General features: G+C 41.9%; 1 protein-coding gene across 22 annotated transcripts in view; it reads right to left on the bottom strand.

Annotated features, from left to right (window-relative positions):
* Positions 1-785: 785 nt before the first annotated feature.
* Positions 786-19,495, bottom strand: part of rims1b (regulating synaptic membrane exocytosis 1b) — a 51,602-nt gene continuing 32,892 nt past the window's right edge. For 4 of the 22 annotated variants that reach the window (XM_062564707.1, XM_062564705.1, XM_062564704.1 and 1 more), the window contains 18 exons: positions 19,063-19,216; positions 17,840-17,956; positions 16,669-16,731; positions 16,151-16,228; positions 14,336-14,455; positions 13,491-13,580; positions 12,354-12,431; positions 11,853-11,918; positions 10,727-10,840; positions 10,130-10,236; positions 9,583-9,686; positions 9,290-9,450; positions 6,482-6,699; positions 5,359-5,503; positions 4,634-4,746; positions 4,007-4,108; positions 3,672-3,811; positions 786-3,532 (listed from right to left, as the gene is read on the bottom strand). In XM_062564707.1, the coding sequence (XP_062420691.1) occupies positions 3,314-3,532; positions 3,672-3,811; positions 4,007-4,108; positions 4,634-4,746; positions 5,359-5,503; positions 6,482-6,699; positions 9,290-9,450; positions 9,583-9,686; positions 10,130-10,236; positions 10,727-10,840; positions 11,853-11,918; positions 12,354-12,431; positions 13,491-13,580; positions 14,336-14,455; positions 16,151-16,228; positions 16,669-16,731; positions 17,840-17,956; positions 19,063-19,216 (2,189 nt within the window). In that variant the 3' untranslated portion in view covers positions 786-3,313. The other 18 variants (XM_062564711.1, XM_062564712.1, XM_062564709.1 and 15 more) reach the window with 17 other exon arrangements.

The following is a 19,495-nucleotide window of genomic DNA, read 5'->3' on the forward strand; positions in this document are numbered from 1 at the left end:
CATGATCTTTGCTTCTCTGCTTCTGCCAAAGTCCATATCTATGCTTTGTAGAAGGAGGTTGTGACCCCCGATGCTGTGACATTGGGGGGGGGGGGGGGGAACTGGGAGACCGGCTGGCGTGGCAGGCCTAGTGGGAGGGTTAGTCGCAATTGCATGCAGATGTTGTTTTGGGGGCCCTCTGCTTATTTAACGAGAGGATGTGGAACATAAATCTCCCAAGCCCTCTGCTGCACTGTATTACATGTGAGGTCACACATGAGGCCGCTTTGGTTCGACTTCCTCTTCAGAGGGCATTGAGTTTTGGTGTTGTATTAAGTTAGTAGTAGTAGACGGCTGTCATCTGCTTAAATTACAATTAAATTCACTTTACTAACATACTTTGGATACAATATATACAGGAATAACCACTCCTTTCCAAGTAAAAGTATGCAACTCCAAATATCACGAAATTAAAAAAAAAATTAAAAGCCATACATTTCAACATATTTAGTAAATACTGCTGTTACATAAATGTAGCAGAATAAAGAGTGCCACATTTGAATTTAAAATGTAGTGAGTAAAACTATTCATTTTCAGGATCGAATCTAATAATCTAATACAATTTTGGAATAGGGAAAATATTAACATTAACGTGTAAAATATCCCATTGAGAAATACGTTTTTTTCACTTTGACCTTGTGACACAATCTCAAGCTTAAACTCATGCTGAGAAAATAATAAAAAAAAACAGGATATCTTCAGATGAGTGCGAGGGGGACAGTGATAAGGCGAGTTCAGAGGGTGTCTTCTTTCACACATTCTTTTTATTTGTAAATAATAAAAATTAACCTTTTTTTAAAATATAAAACATACACATCATTTGAGCCACATCTGTTATACAAACAAGTAATGTTGCAGTGAATGCTTTACTTTTTTTCTAATTCTCTTTTTGTTTCATTGGAACACAGAAGTTGTAAACAATCAGCAATTTTTTTTTCCTGTTAATACTGACAAAAAAGAAAAGAAAAGAAAAAACAGCCTCACCGGACGGTGAAAAGAAAGGTCGACTCATCTGAACATGGCCGGGGGGGTTCAGACATTGTGTTTGAACCACAAAGTGTTCAGACGATGACTTTTAGACTAATGGTACACTTAGTAGTCCATCGCCTAGTTTCATCCCACTGCATGGTCCCTAGTGACGTATTAATCGCTCCTCCTCATATGACTTGGACCCATTGCAATTATTACTGAACCCAATGAAATCCCGGGGAATGGTGGTTGAGTATTTACAGTGTGTGACTCTCTGTGTATCTGCAATATTCTTTATATATATATATATATATATATATCTTAACAGTTCAGGTGTTGGTGTATCTGAAATCATTATGTTGAAACATAATTCATATTTCCATATAAGTAGATCTGATTTGTAGATATTTATTTATACATCATCTCAGCCCCATGGAGGTCTCCTCTAATGTGGAATAACAGTATGAAGGGCTTCGAGGTCCACTCGAGCTCTTCTGTACAGTCCTGTGCATCTATCAGAGGGTCGAGGAAAGACATCAACGTAATCTTGGGATTTAGTTTTAGAGACATTCAGCACCGGACCGAGGGATGAGGACACGACTGCAGTTGTGTTAAAATGTCTCCGTGTAATGGGAATGGCTTCGGTTTCTTGGTTTTATGTCTTTAATATTCAAGTACGAGCAAACTGTACAACTGCATGCAACATACAAGCGGCCCTACAGTATGTGGAACTAACACACGTATCTAGTTCAGCATCTTTTTTTTTTTTTTTTTTTTTTTTTTTTTTACAAAAATGTGCATGCAGCTCTGAACAGGTTCCAAAGTCATGCTGGCCCCGCCGCGCTCCTGCTGGGAGGAGTCCGCGGGCCGAACACAGGTCGGGCAGTGGCGACGCTGTCACCACTGCTCGGTCTGATTGGTGGCTTTCACGTTCACAGATATGCACGAGCAACACCGTGTGTGTGTGTGTGATTCTTATTTTTCAGTTTGTTTGTCTGTTTTCCAAACGACTTGACAAGGAAATTAATGGAACCGGTGAAAGGATTGTTGCCTTTTTACCCTCTTTTTTTAACAACATGTTTTTCTTGTTTGTTTTTTCTCAAAAAGTTCAAACTTTTTGTTGTAAAAAATCAAGCTCTTGTGCTTTTCTTCAAATTTCAAACTAATGCAAACTAAGGTTCTGATAAAAACGTGCTGGGGTGAGGGAATGCATTCCCCCAAAAAATGTGAAATATTAGGGGGCCCTCGCTCTTGCGTTTGACTTTTTTTGTATTTTTTTACAGTGATGTTGAACAATTGTGATATTTCAAAGTGACATAAATTGTATTTATTGGTCAACCTCCTGGGAGGCTTAATATACATCTATACAAAGACAACTGGCATGGACGTTTGCCAGTGGTGAAACAAGGAAAACAACGTTGCACGCTAATCTCACTGTCAAATGTAAAAATCTAAGCTGTCATCATCTCCCCGCTGCATAACACTTGCAGACATTTAATCGTGTGTTTTTTTTTTTTAATCTATTGTGTTTCGTTTTTTTTTTCTCTCCATGCACACACCAGACTGACAACATTATCATGAGCATTTTACGTACTATAAAACATTTTGTGCCGGTAGTAACAAGGGGGGAAAAGAAATAGGCAAGAAAGCAAACACGCTAAAACGGTCAAATGGTAAAGATACTGAAAAGGGGGATTTTTAACAGAGAGAGGGACCAGTGATGCTGCTCCATGGTCTAGGCACCAGAAGAAGGCCCTGTGCTTCCAGACTGAATACCAACACGTAAGCGCCCTGCCAGGGAGGGCGGGGGCGCCGGCAGTCTGTTGGGGTTCTGGAGGAGGCCACTGCAGATGAAGACTGCGTGGGAGGGTGATCACCTCTGTCTCCAGTCCATACATTCCGATGCTTAACATACATTTCTTTGCTATTTGTTGATTCAGTTAAAAATCACCCTGCTTTATTTGATTCCTTGTCTTCTCTCCCCGCCCCCCCCGCCCCCCCCTCGTCCCGGGGAGCTACTCCTTGCTGTCTGTCGACAGCCCAGCTTCTCCAGCATACACGGAGAAAAATGCTGACATTTTCCCGATGAATGTGACACACTGAAATGTGGTGCTCCCTACAACAAAAATAACCACGACAGGAGTGATTGTCAGATCTCAACAAAGCTTTCTGGTTGGGATGCTTCTGATTGTTCTTGTTGTTCTACATTTCCGCCACCTTTTTGTTTTTGTTAGTCTTGTCTCTGAGTTTGTTACTTGTCGGAGGGGTGGGGGGGAGGGGGGGGGGGTGTAGAGGTGTTGGTCCACTATGACCGGACTCCAGGAGGTCCAGAGGAGCTATCGAGGGAGGACTGGGAAGCCCGCCGCGTTAGGGAGGCGAGTGTCGGATCCACCAAGGATGACGGGGGGAACAACTTGTACCAGCCAATGACTGTGCTTGATAAGTCCAGCTCCTCCAATAGAATTTGTGCAACTCCCATGAAGCTTTTATGGTCCATGCGGCCGTAATCGCCCCATACAATCACCTTAAGAAATAAATATATATATATATATAAAATATTTTTCGTCAAATTACACATTAATCTAGTTTCTCCCACTATAACACATTATTATGAATTTGGAATAAAACGTTTGACTTTGTGATTAAATATGGTGATGGCTCACCTGTAAGACTTTACCCTGGGGGCTTTCCTCGAAAAGCAGGGCTTGTTGGTACAGTGGGTCAAGGGTTTTCCGTGCAATCTTGGTTTTCTTTTTGGCTTCGTACGCTCCATTATTTAGCAGATACACCTTGACATATGGAGCTGAAGGCAGACATAAAGCATAAAAAAGCCATTACGTAGGAACACAGCCGGTTATGGGAAAGGTACAGCGCCAGCTTTGGCTATGTGTATCCAATCGTTGATTGCAGAGTGTACAGTATACAGTTTACCCCAATGGAAAGGGTGCATGATTGATGTATTGAGAGGGAGGGAGTGAGAAGTATGTAAGATTCTTACCAGGGAGGGATTTGGATCCTGGCTTCTGTACGAGTCCTCGAGCCCGGATAACTTCGACCTCCAGTTGACCCTTTTTCTCCATCATGCCAATCTGGATGTCACCTGGGAAGCACAGAGACGTGAAAATAATGTGTGTGTCATGCAAAAGTAAGAGATCTGCAAGTAGAACTTGAATACATAACACATAGACGGGTGCTATCAACTGCAAAAAAAAACAAAAACATGTGACTAACATAAATGTATTACTTTTTTTTATTTTTTTGCATATTAGCAATTATAGTAGTGTATGAATTACCTGGTCCCATTTCAGTCTAGACTAGTTACATATCAATGAAATAGAACAACAGTTTTTTACTATAATTTTTTGTTTTTTATTGTTATTAGTAATGTAATTATTAATAATTATATATATATTAGAATTATTTTGGTTCATCCAACTGCACTCCCTTGGAATCAAAATGTGTAAACTAAAAACAAATAACAACAATTTTAAAAGAAAATAATAGCTAGATTTATGAAGAATAAAGTGTTTATCATTGATGTAAAAGTTTTGCAATAATTCATTGAAATTAAAAGAGGAATTCATTATTAGAAAACGTAGCTTGAGGAGGATCGTCAGTAACTGACCTATTGCAGGAGTAGCCAGCGTTTGTCTTCCCACTAATTGAGCCGGTCCCAAACCATCCAGGAAATCACTGAACTGACTGCTGGCCCCCACATTGACTCCAGAGAAGATCAAACTGTCACAGAAAGCACATCAACATGAATTAATCATCACAATTATCCACACACAGACTGAATTGAGAACTCTGACTCATCTTGCTGCTGTCAGGAGATGCCTTGTGCTTTTAAAGCATGAAAAACCTGCACAAGCGAGAGAATCCATGATAGAGATCACTAGGCCTTAACTTGATTCAGTCAAAATAGGTGTTTTATCTTTGCCTCAGTGAGCACAGGTGCTCTTCTTTTACCTGTGTGCTCAGAATATTACACATTATTTTCAGTTGTGTAAGTGAATTCTCGGATATAATCCAGATCATACTGAGCTGACCTATAACCTTTCCTGTCACATCTACACCATTTGTTTCAGGTCAATCTAGTTGGGTGTGACAGCAGGTACAGTAGCTTCAACTTTTCAGCTTTTACAAACCAATGAAAAACAAGACATAGAAATCTATAAATGTTACTCTCCAAAATACGGGAGGAACGTAGAAGTAGACATGGACAGATTGACAGTCTATTAATTGACTCTAATTCTATCATTTTCAATTCCCCATAAAGAGAGAACAAATTAGATGTGGTGAAGTGTGGTTAGATGGTTGAATGAAGAACGAAGTGTTTGGTTTACTGACTTCCCCTCAGAGTTGCAGCTGTTCATGCTGCCGTTGTTGGACTCTCTGCTGGGCTGGCGGCTCATGTTGCGGGTCAGCTCTACTGCCATGCCCGTCTCCGTGCTCCTTTGGATGGGTGCACCTTTCTCCTTCTTGCTCTTCCCCTCTGGATAAAAGGGGGACAGAAACATATTATGTGTAGTTAGGAATTATTGACTAATATCAATAGTATTATCACACAATTTGGGACACATTTATTCTCTACAGTTCTATGAATATATCATTTATATATATATATATATATATATATATATATATAAAATGTGCTCGATGTGAACAATCAATGCAGCCTCACGGAATGTTTCATTTACAACATGAAAAATCACAGATTAAGAAAAAGTTTTCATTCAACCCATGTGTTTAGAGAGACAACAAACATTATTAAGGAAATGGCCCAATTTCCAGACCACATTTTTCAATGGGCATCGCCTTTTTTATATCAAGCAATAAACTAGTAGAATGAAAAGAGCAGCCTAGAGGGACTTCGTGATGTCTGTTTCTGAAGCAAACTCAAAGTCACACCCATGTCCTGCTGGATCTGGTAATCAGTAGTAAACAGGAAATTGTTAGGCAGAGTGTGGTTCTTTTGACTCAAGATATTGGTAAAAATGTAGCCTCCCATCATCCCTTTGCAATCTTATCATGAGATTTTTACTTCCTTGGGAACAAGCGTCCCACCTGCCTTGTCCCGCATCTATCATCTACAAGCATCTACCTGAAATACTTGTTTTTGATTCAGGTTTATCTCTGAATCTATTTGCTCTCTACATCAGCTTACAAACCTTTAGGCTTAATGTTCTTTAAACGAAGGAGTACAGTTTTTGTCCCCCCCCCCTTGACAATGTTATGCGACTGGGAGCTAAGCTGCTGAGCCACAACGTTCTGAAACATGTTATTTCATGTTGTCCTTAATAAGAAACACCAGGGAAATAAAGGCTTGTCGTGCACACAGCAATAATTGCAGAGAGATAACAGGTTGAGTAAATTCAACGTATTCAAAACGTATAAAAAAATAATTGTGGAACGTTGATATCTCAAATAACTATCGGGGTATACAGTCACCGGGTCCGCCATGGCAACTCACCGGGGCCACTGATCTGTGAGGTGCTGCGACTGCGCCGGTTGCCAACGATGGCCACCACTCGCGCGCTGAGGCTGGAGCGCCTCTTCTTGCTGCCGCCGCCCACCGTGCCCAGCGCCGTGTCGGATTGGCTGCCGTCCGTGCGCTCCTGGGTGTAGATCTCTCCGCTCACGCTGGAGCTCTTCAGCATGCTGCGGCCGGCCGACGAGCGCATCTGCCGACTGGGGAGAGAGGAGGCTGAGTGACACGGTGCTCCGGTGGAATGACAAGGAGATGTTGTCGAGGCTTCGGTAACCTCTTCAAAAACAGGAGGGTTGACAAGAAGAAGTAATATTTACAACTACCTGGGGTTGTGGAGTTGTTTAATGTTTTAAGTACATCTGATTTTTTTTTATTTTTAATGGTAAAAGGCTGCTTGTTTGATGCAACACAGTTGTGGCATGAAAGCTGATCATCATGTCATGTATTAAAGTGAATTCTTCTCAAACAAGCCGCGACGCACGGACGGAAGCCGCACAGCGACCGACGCTCCCCCCCCCCGAGGTGTTCGGATGAGCCCCCGAATGTCCGTCCCCTCAAAAGGGGTCAGAGATCTGCAAGAGAGTCCAGCTATGCTGCCCCTTTCCCCCATAGTGCCTACTCCCAGGGGGGCCCCAACATTCACAGTCCAGTGGGCCGGGGGGTCCAGTGAACGACTGGACAGGGGGAGGGTGGTTTGAGGCCTCTCCGGTGCCCCCTGCAGGGGGGTTAAGGAAAGGCGTGCAGCGGAGGGGGAGGATCGGAGGGGAGGGTACAGGTCTGGAGGATGGGTGGGGTCCTGGCAGTCGCAACACAGGATGCATGCAAGGAGGGATCGGAGAGATCTTCACAAACATACACAGAAAACAAGGGCCAAATATGACACAAATGATAAAAAATATTTTAAAAAATGAAAATTGATGTATTAATTATAGTTTTGGATGTATGTATAAACCATAGAAAAATAGTAGTTAAGTCATATTGCCCTCAGAGGAAAAACGTGGATTATCTCTGAAATATATTTTTGTCCAACAGCAAGCGATACTAAGTATGTGCAAATGAATGTAATAGAAGATGGATCATCATAAGAATTCTATGAAATCAATGAGCAGTTGATTAAAAATATAAGCAAAGAATAGGTTGAAGAGAATAAGTAATACATGAAGATGGAAGAAGAGGAGATTCCATTCATCTGTACAGTAGGTACTCAGTGACTTCCATTATCCAACTGGCCTGAAGCAGATGTGAGTATCCACTGAATTCAGATGAAAATGTGTCTCTGAGGGAAAGCTAACCCGAGGCCATCCTCCCCTGTTCCTCACTGTCTTACCAATACCTCTCTTAAAAAAAAGAAAGATAAATCAGCAATGTCCAATTTAATAAATGGTTGCTGACTTCATAAGCTGCTTTTGGGTATCCTACACTTTGGCCATATGTTTGTGGTAGGGTTTGTTTTTTGTTTTTGATATTAATATTAAATATTATATTATATTAAAATAAAGAAGAAATCTGTTTTTAATACTCTAGCAATTACCAAATGTCTGTCTGTCTCTCTATCTCTCTCTCTCTCTCTCTCTCTCTCTCTCTCTCTCTCGCACACACCTCTGAATCTAGAAAGTGTGTCAAGGGCTGTGGGGCTTTGCTTTTCTAACGCCCTGCTTGGATTGATCTGTGCTAAAGCCATTAAGACTGGGGCCCCTCTCTCTTCTTCTCCCAGACCTCAATACATTAACCAGCTAATAAGCTGCAGTACATCAACACTTGGCCCGCTGACGTCCACTGGGATAGGGTCGTTTGTTCCTGTCAGCACACTGCTGCCGGTCAGCCGGGGAATGTGTGGGTCTGTGTGTGTTTGTGTGTGTGTGTCTGCCTTTGTGTGTTAAAATGTGTGCACATACAGAAGGGATCCTTTGTGAGTTTCTACCTTTTAATGAATTATTAACTTATGTTTGAGCAAACTACGACGTGCCATAGTAGTTTGCTAACACATAGCTAACATTAGTTAAACAGCTAACCTCATCGTCATCACTTTACTCCATGCAGACTTCTACTGCGGCTAAAAATAAATCCTTTTGTCAACATTTCAGTTCCTCGTTTCATATTTTGGTGTTTTCTCCTTGGGTAGACGTGGTCTTTATGGCTCACGTTAACTACACTTCCTATAATGCAACAAAATTGCATTCTACATTGGCTCCTGGTATTTCTAATTCTCCGGTGATCAAGGTTGAGGAGAACTGTTAATGAGCAATGAACTAATCATTATGTGTAAAGTCGGTGGGGTTCTATCGTGGGGATCCACATCTGGTTATTCAGTAAGAAGATGGATTGTCCGCTTTGACCGTTTGGGATCTATTGATATTTACCTGGACTCCCTGGTGTCTCCAGCTACAGTGTGTCTCCGGCGCTTCAGCTCCTCAGAGAATCGTCTCTTTCCTGCAGCAGCCCTCCTCTCCTCCTCTCCATTCACCCCCCACGAGATCCTCCTTTCCCTCCTCTCCTCCTCTAATGACTTGGATCTGAGTTTGATTTGTTTCGTTTTTCGCCATCCAGCGCGTGTGTTTGTGTTGGTGCGTGGGTGTGGAAGAAGGAGATAAAACATGCACAAGGACAGAAACATGCAGCCGTTGGCATGCAGAAATAAAGCAGAAAGACAGACATGATAGGCATGCGTATAATATGCAAAGGCGGAGATGATATTGAGTGGTTGGATTGTTGTAATTTTCAAGAGGCTAAAATCCACAGCAACAGTAACAGCTGAACTGAACATGTGACCAACAGTGAAGGAGAACTGACCTGAGTCGTCCTCCGGGTCGTTCTGATTGGATAGACATGTAGCTGGTGCTGCTGAGACGGGAGGCACTGCTGGCACGGGAGAGGGCCGACGCATCGCTCATATCGCTGTCGGACGACCTGGCCGACATGTTGTCGCTGCTACGCCTCTGCTCTGCGTACATCTACGGACGGAGACGAAGGGGTTGGGGGGGGGGAGATTAGGATTATACTGATGATGACCACAGAAAAAATTGACCTTTTGTACAGGTTGTTTATCGAGTGCGGGAGGTGGAGGAGAAGATCGGATGCCGAACCTCCCGTTTGGTCTTGAGGTCCGTCTCAGGGTCGTGGGAAGCTGAAGGCCGGTAGGAATGTACTTTCATCTGCAGTTGTCTGGCTCGCTCTTCTACTGCGAGGGCTGAAACAAAAGAGACCAAAACAAGAGTAAAAAAAAATAAAAGTCTTCAAGATGCAGCATCTGGTTTCTGACACTAGATGGAGCATGTAGAGTACAGACAGACATGCTCACAGTTAACCTGGGAGTAACTATAACTGGCTTCTTCATTGGGTTTGCTGGTAGAAATCAGATGGGGAGGTGACTTCTGAGGACGATTTCCGGGCTAGAGTGATGTGTGGTGTCTTTATTATGTATATATTATATATATATACAGTATATATATATATATATATATATATATGAATACAAGTCTGTTGGTTGAAACTGTTCTAAGCGGTGAGTCGGTTTCAGATGCACTGACCGATCCTTGATAGTTGACCAGATGGGAGTGAGAGAATGGGTTGACTTATGTTACCTCCCCGATTCATGAAACCAAACCTACATCATCCCTGTGGACAACATACCTTGCTCTATACTGCTGCTTTTAGCAGGGAGCTGAGGCAGCTGCCTACCCCTGCGACCTGATGAGGGCGTCCCCGATGGAGAAGAGGGGCTGCCGTGAGGGTGCGCTCTGAGACAGGAACATAAAGACACAAGAAGACACATCGTTATGACTGTGTTCTTCACTAATTGGTGTAAAGCCCGAAACTGAATCACAGAGAGAATAAAGTGATGCTCAGTAATGTAGGTCAAAGATCAAGGTGGGGGAGGAATAAATCCAAATAAGTAAAGGAGCAGTAGAAATAAAGGAAGTGGCACTGAGTGTGTTTATAGACCATATGCACAGTATCTTAGTTTTTCCATATATCCCGGCTGCTATACTTTACGTCATTCCTGATGGTACTCAAAATTGACAAAAACTACACAAACCACTACTGAACAGTAAAATATATTCACATCACTAGCTCAGGTGACGCAGTTGCTATCGGTCTTTCTTGGAATTGACTCTAATATGATTTGGACTTTTTGAGATGTGACACTTGTGCATATAGCTTTGCTCACACTCAGTGTGACATCGGCACACAGGGGAGTGGAGGCGTAGCGCTGACTGGAGCATGCACCTTTCTAGTCGTGGCGAGTTTGGGCAGGACCCGGCCAAGACTGTCTGGCCAAAGGGCCTCAGCGGGCCCCCTCTCCCCCTACTGCCCCTCAGGATAGAGGTGGGCTGGATTCGACTGCCATCAGCAAATAAAAAGAAATGAAAATATAGAACCTTAAAAATACAATAAAATGAAATCAAATGGAATTTTGAGTAATCATGTCGTAGATATTTCTTAAGATGAATTTGATTTAACTGCTTGCTTTACTTTACTTTCAGAATATTGGTCTGGAATTTGTTGTACGTCCCAAGACGTACAATGTTTTACATTCCTAGAAAAACACAACATACGAGCTAACCAAACAACCCAAACATAATCACTAGATTCCAAATATAGCTCACTTTTACATTTCTTAGTCCCTTTTTTGTTTCCTAACAAAGAGAAAACTTTTCCTACAGCGCAGCACTTATTAATGATTGGAAAAACAATACAAGGATCAGTTTGTCTCCTAAGAAAATAAATGTGTTGTTGTGCAACAGAAGTAATCTATATGTGCGCCCACATGCTTGATTTATATATATATATATATATATATATATATATATAAAAGGAAATTATCTCAACCTTTGTGTTATTATCGTACCAAATTAACTTCTCCACTCACCTATCAATACATAATAATACTCGGATCATCGCCAGTGCCTAACAGACAGAATAGACTTGTATCCTCTGATCACTTTAAAATAAATACATTTGGAATATCAGCACCGTTAGCTGGTGACTCCCGAATAAGTTGCCATGAGACTGTATGGATGCAATCATTCAGTCATATATATATGACTAGATAGATAGATTGATTAATGGTAATACTGAATCAGAAAAGGTTTATGGTCAAATTATGTTTCCAATATGTTTCTGCATAGCGTAAAGAGGGAGTATATATTTTCATTTTTAGCCGGCATTCAAGGCTTTGTACTGTATAAGTTGTGACTTCAAAGAAGAAGAAAAAATCAATAACCAGTCAATAACAACAACCAGTCACAGACGGTAGATATCATCCCTCCGGCGAGAGGATAAAAAACAGCCGTAATGAGAAGAGATTAAATAAGGCGAGCCGGTGAGTGAATGAATGAATGAATGATCTTACCTGTCCCCCTCCAGGCTTCTTTTGCTGGCCCTGTGACAGTTTGGACTTGATGAATTGCTACACTGCCTGTTTTGGCAAACAGCAACAACATAGACAGAGAGGAACAAAAAAACAAACACAATATGGAGAGTGACAACCCACACAATGGAAAAACTGAACAGTGACTGATGTTCTGGATATAATGTAGAAGGTGTGTTTTCTTTTGTGGTTTGTATAGAAAAATAAAAAGCACTTTCAAGCCAGAGAAGAGAGGTAAATTCAGAACGGGCGCTCAACAGAAAGGGCAGGTGGAGCAGAATAAGAGAGGGATTACACAGCTTTAGACAACAAATATTTACAGGGGAATGGGACCGACACAAGATCTGCACAACACTGTCATTTTAGTTTCAGCGCTGGGCTACAGGAGGTGCTTTGAAGGTACGAGCAGGAAAGCAGAGCCGCAGAGCAGTAGCGAAGTGACTTAAGAGTTGGAGAAAGCATGAGGGGGCGGGCCTGGTATACCTGTCTTCCTCAGGGGCCACATGTTCTACTAAGATCCTGGGGCTTGGGGGAGTCTTGAGGGGCAAAGAGTTGGAGCACCTAGAGGGGCGGCAGGGTGGAGGACGGAGTATCCAAAAGGTAGGAACACCGGGAGACGTCGTTAGTGAGTAAAGGTCAAGGTTTGGGAAATGATGACTTTTCTTTGAATTTGGCGGCGTAATATCAGTCAAAAGATTCAGCTTGACTTGACTCATAATTCATTCAAAATGATTCAAAAACTGAACTTATGAGCAATTACTGTACAAAGAAACCCTCTCTCTTGAGAAGTATGTTCCAATACAACTTCCATAATCAATTACAGTTTTGAGAGAAACATATTTTATCCTTGATCTGAAGTTATGAATAGAAACATAACCACTTGGTTAGGTTTAGTAAAATATCATGGCTTGGGTTTCGATAAGAAGGCCTGTTACGTCGCTTAAGTTAGGTACAAGGTAAAGTTAAGTTACGTTACTTAAGATAATTCATGTGGGACACCAAGAAAAAAAAATCCACAAGAAAATGTTTCCCTTCTTGACAATGCAGTTTTAGGTCTAAGAAGACAATTTTACTAAGAGCAGGGTGGTAGAAATGTCTTAATAAATGATGTTTGACTATTTATTACAAGGAATAGTGTGACATTTTGGGAACTACATTGTGTCTCTTGCTTACTGACAGTCAGAAAACAGTAAGCTTAGCATTGGAAAAACAGGAAAACGGAGCCAGGTGCATTGTTCTACCGCTGTTATCGATCTTTTACGTCTGTTGGCTGCAGCTTTAGGGCACAAACATCTTCTCATCTGACATGCCACTCATTTAATAGCTCTGTAACCTGCGCTGTTTTTAGACCACCTCTAATTATTCCTTGCAGAACATTACTGAAAGAAAATTACAAATTCAAAGAGCGGGTAGATGTTTTTTTGCAATGCAAATTCCTTCACGTATGAAACGGACCCATGACATGAAGACATGCAGCACCCTAAACCCCAAATGTTGAATGGTTCCAACATGCACTCCGGAAAACCTGATTTGTCAAGAAACTTCAGCAGATTCTATAATCCCTGTTCCTGTATTTATCTTTTATATAAAATGTCACTCAATGTGGATTTCTTTCTATACCTGTCTCTGTCAGGGGATTGAAAGTTGGTGTCTGGTCTCAGACAAGTGGTGCTGGCACTCCTCACTCTGTCCAACGGCGGCTGCAGGTCGCTGCACCACCACAACATGGCAGCAGAGACAGAGAGAAAGAAGATAAAAGAGACAGAGATGGAAGACAAGATGCACAAGAACACAGGGCGGGGGCAGAGGTGTCAGGAAGAAGAGTTTGTGAATAATGTGAGAGAACGAAAGGGGAATGAGTGGGAGGTAGATGAAAGTAAATGCAAAAAAAATGTGAGAAAAATAATGTGAAGGAAAGATTAGAAAAAGAGGAAGATAGGAAATTGAGGGAGAGACACAGAAAAAAATAAGGAAGGCCATCAGACAGTGCAGTAACATGTAATGGCTCTGATACTGTATCTCCATTTATCATTGACAGCCATTCCTCGCGGCAATACTCTGTGAGGCCACTCGGATGGAAGGTTGGTGAGTTGCTATGGGAACCAGGTGGTAGAGGGGCCTGCTAGTAAGGCAGTGAGGGGGAGAATGAGTGAAGAAGAGAGGGCCGGCAAGCGTTCACGTTCACTGTCGGCTACGTTTGCCATGTCATGCTGCATCATGACGGCAGTTACTTTCAACAGATGTCCGCCTCTGTGTCATCGCATGACATTGCACATAATGTTTTCGGGCCAAATGCCTCACACTGACAAGGGCTTAGGACTTAGCGTTTGCTTAATGCTCTGCACGGAGACGCTTAACTCTCCCCCATTGCATTGTCATCCTCAAAAAAAAAAAAAAAAAAAAAACGATAAGGCGCGCGCGGTGGGAGAGCGGGTAGATGGTGTGTGAAGCAGGTGTGTTCTTACCTAACCGTGACCTCATCAGTGAACCTGAGCACACGGTGTGTGAGGATGCTACGAGGCATGGTGCTGCCACCTTCCTGCCTGAGCGGGGGCTTTCTCTTTAGGCATGCTGGGAGGGTGGAGCTGTGCGCCAGAGCACCGCCCACAAGAGGTGGGGAAAGACCGCGTGCAAAAGGAAGGCAAAGGAAAACAAAAAATGACACATGCAACTGACAAAAATACGCAGAGGCCAAATAAGTGAAGGGGGGGAAGGTAACACAAGCATGAAACTATGCAGGCTTCTTGAAAATGATGAGGAGAGACAAAGAAGCAACATCTACAGCATCACGTTAACGCGCAAACAAAAAAACGATGTTGTTTTTTCTCACCTACCGATTTAGAAAAACAAAAAGATCAGATTATAAATGTGCCTGCTTCGTGATGCTGGTAACCAACAAAAACACCACACGCAGAAAATAACAATACGAACACATGAGATGAAGTGCATCCACCCATCTGTGACCTCAGAATGAGGGAATCATTATGTAATAAAGTAGAGAGAGTTTCTCTCGCCCTGCCTGTGGATTGACCCCACATGAGATTACATGTAACGCTGATTATATACCACAATCTACAGATCTAGAGCCATCTGGCAAGGAAAGCGAGCTACAGTAGATCTGTAAAATGTACAGGAGTGCCATGAAAAGGATTAGAGCAGAATGGAGCGAAATGGACAAGAATCGCAGATGCAGGTCTGTCTGTTCGGTGGTTATATACGGATCACCATGCATTTTTAATGTTGGTACAGAAAAGCAAAAAGTAATAGTATGCTACATATCAATATGCAATATAATCCCACGATCTTGATCTGATAAATACTGAACAATACTGGTGAATTTGCATGTTTTTGCTCATTAACTGCAATCACATATTTGTTAGTTTTTGCTGACAATTTCCAAACCAAAGGCAGTGAACAGTCTGTAGTTAGTGACTAAATGTCAAAGGTAATGGTAGTGGTTATTTGTCTTGTTGTCCACTGTCTCATTGTCTTACTCTCCAATGTTATGCTGCAACCGCCATGTCCAAGACGGTTGACGTCATGGTAACTATGTCCAGTTATTTTATATACTCTAGGCTTATAACCTAAGATTTCTATTTTAAAGAATTTATTTCCTCATTTGAGGTTTTTTTCATGTGACAACGGAGACATTAAACTTTAAAAGTTGTGGAGCTAATTTACCCTTTTAAAGGCTTTACCTGTAGCCTGACTAGTAAACAACTGCATCAGGAATGCCTGGTAATAAGTTATTATCAATAATGTTTCCTCCTTCTAGGCCAGACGACGGACTTGAGATTGAAACAGAAATGACCATATACTCATTATCATATTGGTATTGTTTAAAGAATATAGCTTGTGAAAGCACTATTTTAATGGCTCTCTTTTGGTCATCTTGACTGGTAAATTGACAGTGCGAATAACTAAAAGGCAGAAAACGGTCAGAAGTGATGTAAAGTGTATATGATTTGTAGCTGATGGACTACAACGTTGGAGAGCATAAGTGTGGTCTGTTAAAGGGTTGCATAATACGCAGGAGAAAGCAACACATACCATTTAGTTTTATTTAGCTCAAGTGGCACCATGACAAAACTACACAACACACACTCCGACCAAAGCAAGCACGAGCAGCACAGTGGTCTTGAGGAGCCATTTGGGCAGTTATTGCGTTGAGAGAACATTACTGCAAACGAAATGACCCACCAACTCCACAGATGAGTATGACAAAGCTGAAGAGGCACGGAGAAGGGAATGCAAGACTGCCTTTCGCTGTAAATGCTTACCTGTAAATGTCTTTATGGATACCGTTTACTAACAGGGGCATTTTGGGGGGTAGGGTGTTGCTGTATCTACCTATGCCCCTGGTTGTACCAGTAGAGTTCATGCACCGTAAAGCAAGGCAAGAAACAAAAAGTGGAAAAAAAATATACAACTGCTGTGAGTGAACACATTAAATTCAATAAAATAAATTAATCAAAAGAGCTTTGCTTTCTTTGAGGTCAACCACCCTGCAGGTCTCTAATCCCCTCACACAGTGATCAGCATGTTGTGTGTGTTTTATGAAACAAGGATATCAATTTATGAGTGTCATACTGCTACATACTGAAACTTTTTTTCCATGAGCACACATACATTCTACATTATTTACAGTCCACAACAGACTCTGTCTGTATTGAAAATGTCAACACGTGTTAAGATGAAGTTGTTAAAGAATAGTGGCAATGGATATAAAATAAAAGGGCATATTTCATTGAAATAAAGCTGGATGGTGGTTGTTGTCTTTTTTTATTATCATGTTTACCTGTTTGTGTGCAGGCACTCGGCACTCCCGCCACGGATAGACCTGTGCATCTCCAGGACCTCACTGTCATTGCCATGACGATGGGTGAACAAATGACAAACAACCCGAGAAAACACAACAGAAGAGGATGGCAACTCAGACAGGTAAAGTGAATTCATGAATGAGAGAAACCAGGAAATCAAAAATCTGAGATTTCAATTCAATCTGCATTGTTGCAATGAATAGTTTCAAATTGTTAGTAGTATGAGTAAAAATTAGTTTGGCAATACCATATTGCACATATTGCTCGAGCCAAAACATAAATCAACCTTTATAAAACAGATCAAAATGTTCACAGGCTCCATCAGCACTTATTTTGTCCTTGATGCAGAGCAGAGAAGCACTGATCCAAAGTGTGGGCATCTTATTCTTTCAGTGATGGTTTGGATTGTGTTAAGTGGGCTTGTATGAAGTACTTATCCATAGTCAGTGCATTTACCCACAGCGGATGGCAGCATGCCCCCAGTTTGGAGAAACAGACATGAATACCTGCACAGAAGCAAAGCAATGCACTGCTGCGGACCGAGGCGGCAGTCAGTCTTATTTTGGCTGCCCTAAAATAATCAATATCGGCTTAAGTGTATGCTATATTTAGAATATTTACTCCACATTACATTGCCGCCAGGCAGCCTTTTCCGATGGGGAATGGAAGCCGTTATCATTGCTCTGTTCAAAGCCTCTGGACCCCTCTCACAACAGCAGCAATATGGCTGCAGAACACAGGATACGTCGGTCTACCACTGCCTCGAAAGATACTAAGACAAACAAACTAACCAACGGACGCAGCAGTAGACCGGCAAACTCATGTGTTGTAGATCGCGAAATTACACTGAAGCGTGGTATGACGGCTTCAAAGGGCGGTCTCACTGCTGAAAATAATATATCATACACTGCAGGTGGGTAATGTACATTTGTGCTGCTACACCACAGCGATACATGTTGGTAATCCAGCCTTCTTTCTCCACACTGAGGGAACACCACCTGCAATGTAGTCCGCTTCTACTGGCTAAGAACCCTAAAACAAACCCACTTTATAAAATCCCAAACTATCCCATTGAATGATCCTTAACAAGTAAAAAGTAAACCAAAATATGATCAGTCGTGATCCCCACAGACCCCAACAACAGGTTACCTGTCCTCTGAGTACTCGTAGTCCGAGTCACCCGAGCGTTGGTGCTCCAAACGGGAGTCGTGGTAGCGGGGGTTTGAGTGGGAATGGTGGCTATTCTGGTGGATCTCATCCAGGCTCCTGAAGAAATTGAAAATATTCTATTTGAATGAATATTTTATTTTGGTTCATAAATCTTGGTCCATAGTACGTGGTTCTGAGGATTCAAAAAGTTCCGGCCTTACCTATGGTTTGATCATACACAATGTAAACAAATACAAAACAGCAAAATGAGGAGCTATGCAGATGTTCTGATGTTTTTGCCTGGATTCTGGATAGAAATGGAAGACTTTCAACTAGAAAAACAATGCTATGTTTTCTTGAAAACATCATTAGATTTAGAAAAAGCATATATTTTTGCTTTGTTTTCTTCAGTTATTTTGCGGACGCATGTTTGAAACTCGACACGTTCTCCACAGGTAAATATTGAAATCGTTCCTGTGGGCAAGGGGCATGACTGCTCCCTTTTCCTTTAATAAATCAATAATATAATAATATACATTAGGCCTAATCAGTCCTTGAAAAACAGAACATCTGAGGAAGTCACAGCATTTATGTAAATTAAATTGAGTAACATCACATAACCTCTGCTTGTTTTAAGTTGACATGGCTCTGTCTGGTTTGCCGTAATAAATAAACTTCCTTATGATTAAATATTGGTTAAAAGGTATAACTGAGGCTAATGTAAATATCCACAAATGACGTCACTAGATCTGTGACGTAGAAGGGGAAAAGATGCAAAGAAAAGAAAGATACTAACCGAAAAATGTACTCATTTATATTCTGTCCTGTTCCTTCTTTGCTTTTTGTAGATCCCAGACAAATCCCATCTCATACAAATGTATTGTTAACATTTACTTGAATAACAGACACATCTCCAGCTTGCAGAAGAAGTAATAACACTGCAATGCCACAGCAATAAAACACAGACATGTGTTTTTTTGTAGTGATTGGGCCATAAGGTAGTGAGATTATAAGCCTGAACAACTAGACTGTTAAGTAATCTGTTATGAATCCTTGAGATTCTCCAACAGAAGTTATCCTTACCAAACACTGAGACCAATAAATATGTCTGTTAAACCTCAACCACCAGATATCAGATGTTTAGATACTTACTGATGCTGGATATTGACGGACAACACACAGCGCTCACAGTTCACCAGGTCATTGTGGCAGGTGTTACTGACCTTTGCATGGGCACGTGTGCGGGCCGGGACCGAGCCCTGCAGGAGTCCTCTCTGTGGGGAGACACTGACCGGGAGCGGTGCTGGACGGGCCGCTGCTGCTCGGGCACAGCCAACGTGCTGCCCCGCTCTCTCTCCCTGGAGTTACGCTCTGCACCTACACACATATGAACCCACGCACACACACACACAGACACACACACACACATCAATCCAGCAAAGGTGCATCCCACACACAAGGGCAAAAGAAAGTAGAATTCACACATACACACATACATTCATACAATTGTGTTTGTGGATTCAAAGGTGCACACATAGAAACACACAAACACACACACACACACATCCAGGCATTAGGCGTGTGTCTTTTAATAAGGATGCACCAGTTGTAAGCTACTGACTACCACTACGGATGCCAGTCTCTTTCAAACTGTAG

The sequence above is a fragment of the Pungitius pungitius genome, chromosome 9 (genome assembly GCF_949316345.1).
Source record: "Pungitius pungitius chromosome 9, fPunPun2.1, whole genome shotgun sequence".
Lineage (NCBI taxonomy): Eukaryota > Metazoa > Chordata > Actinopteri > Perciformes > Gasterosteidae > Pungitius > Pungitius pungitius.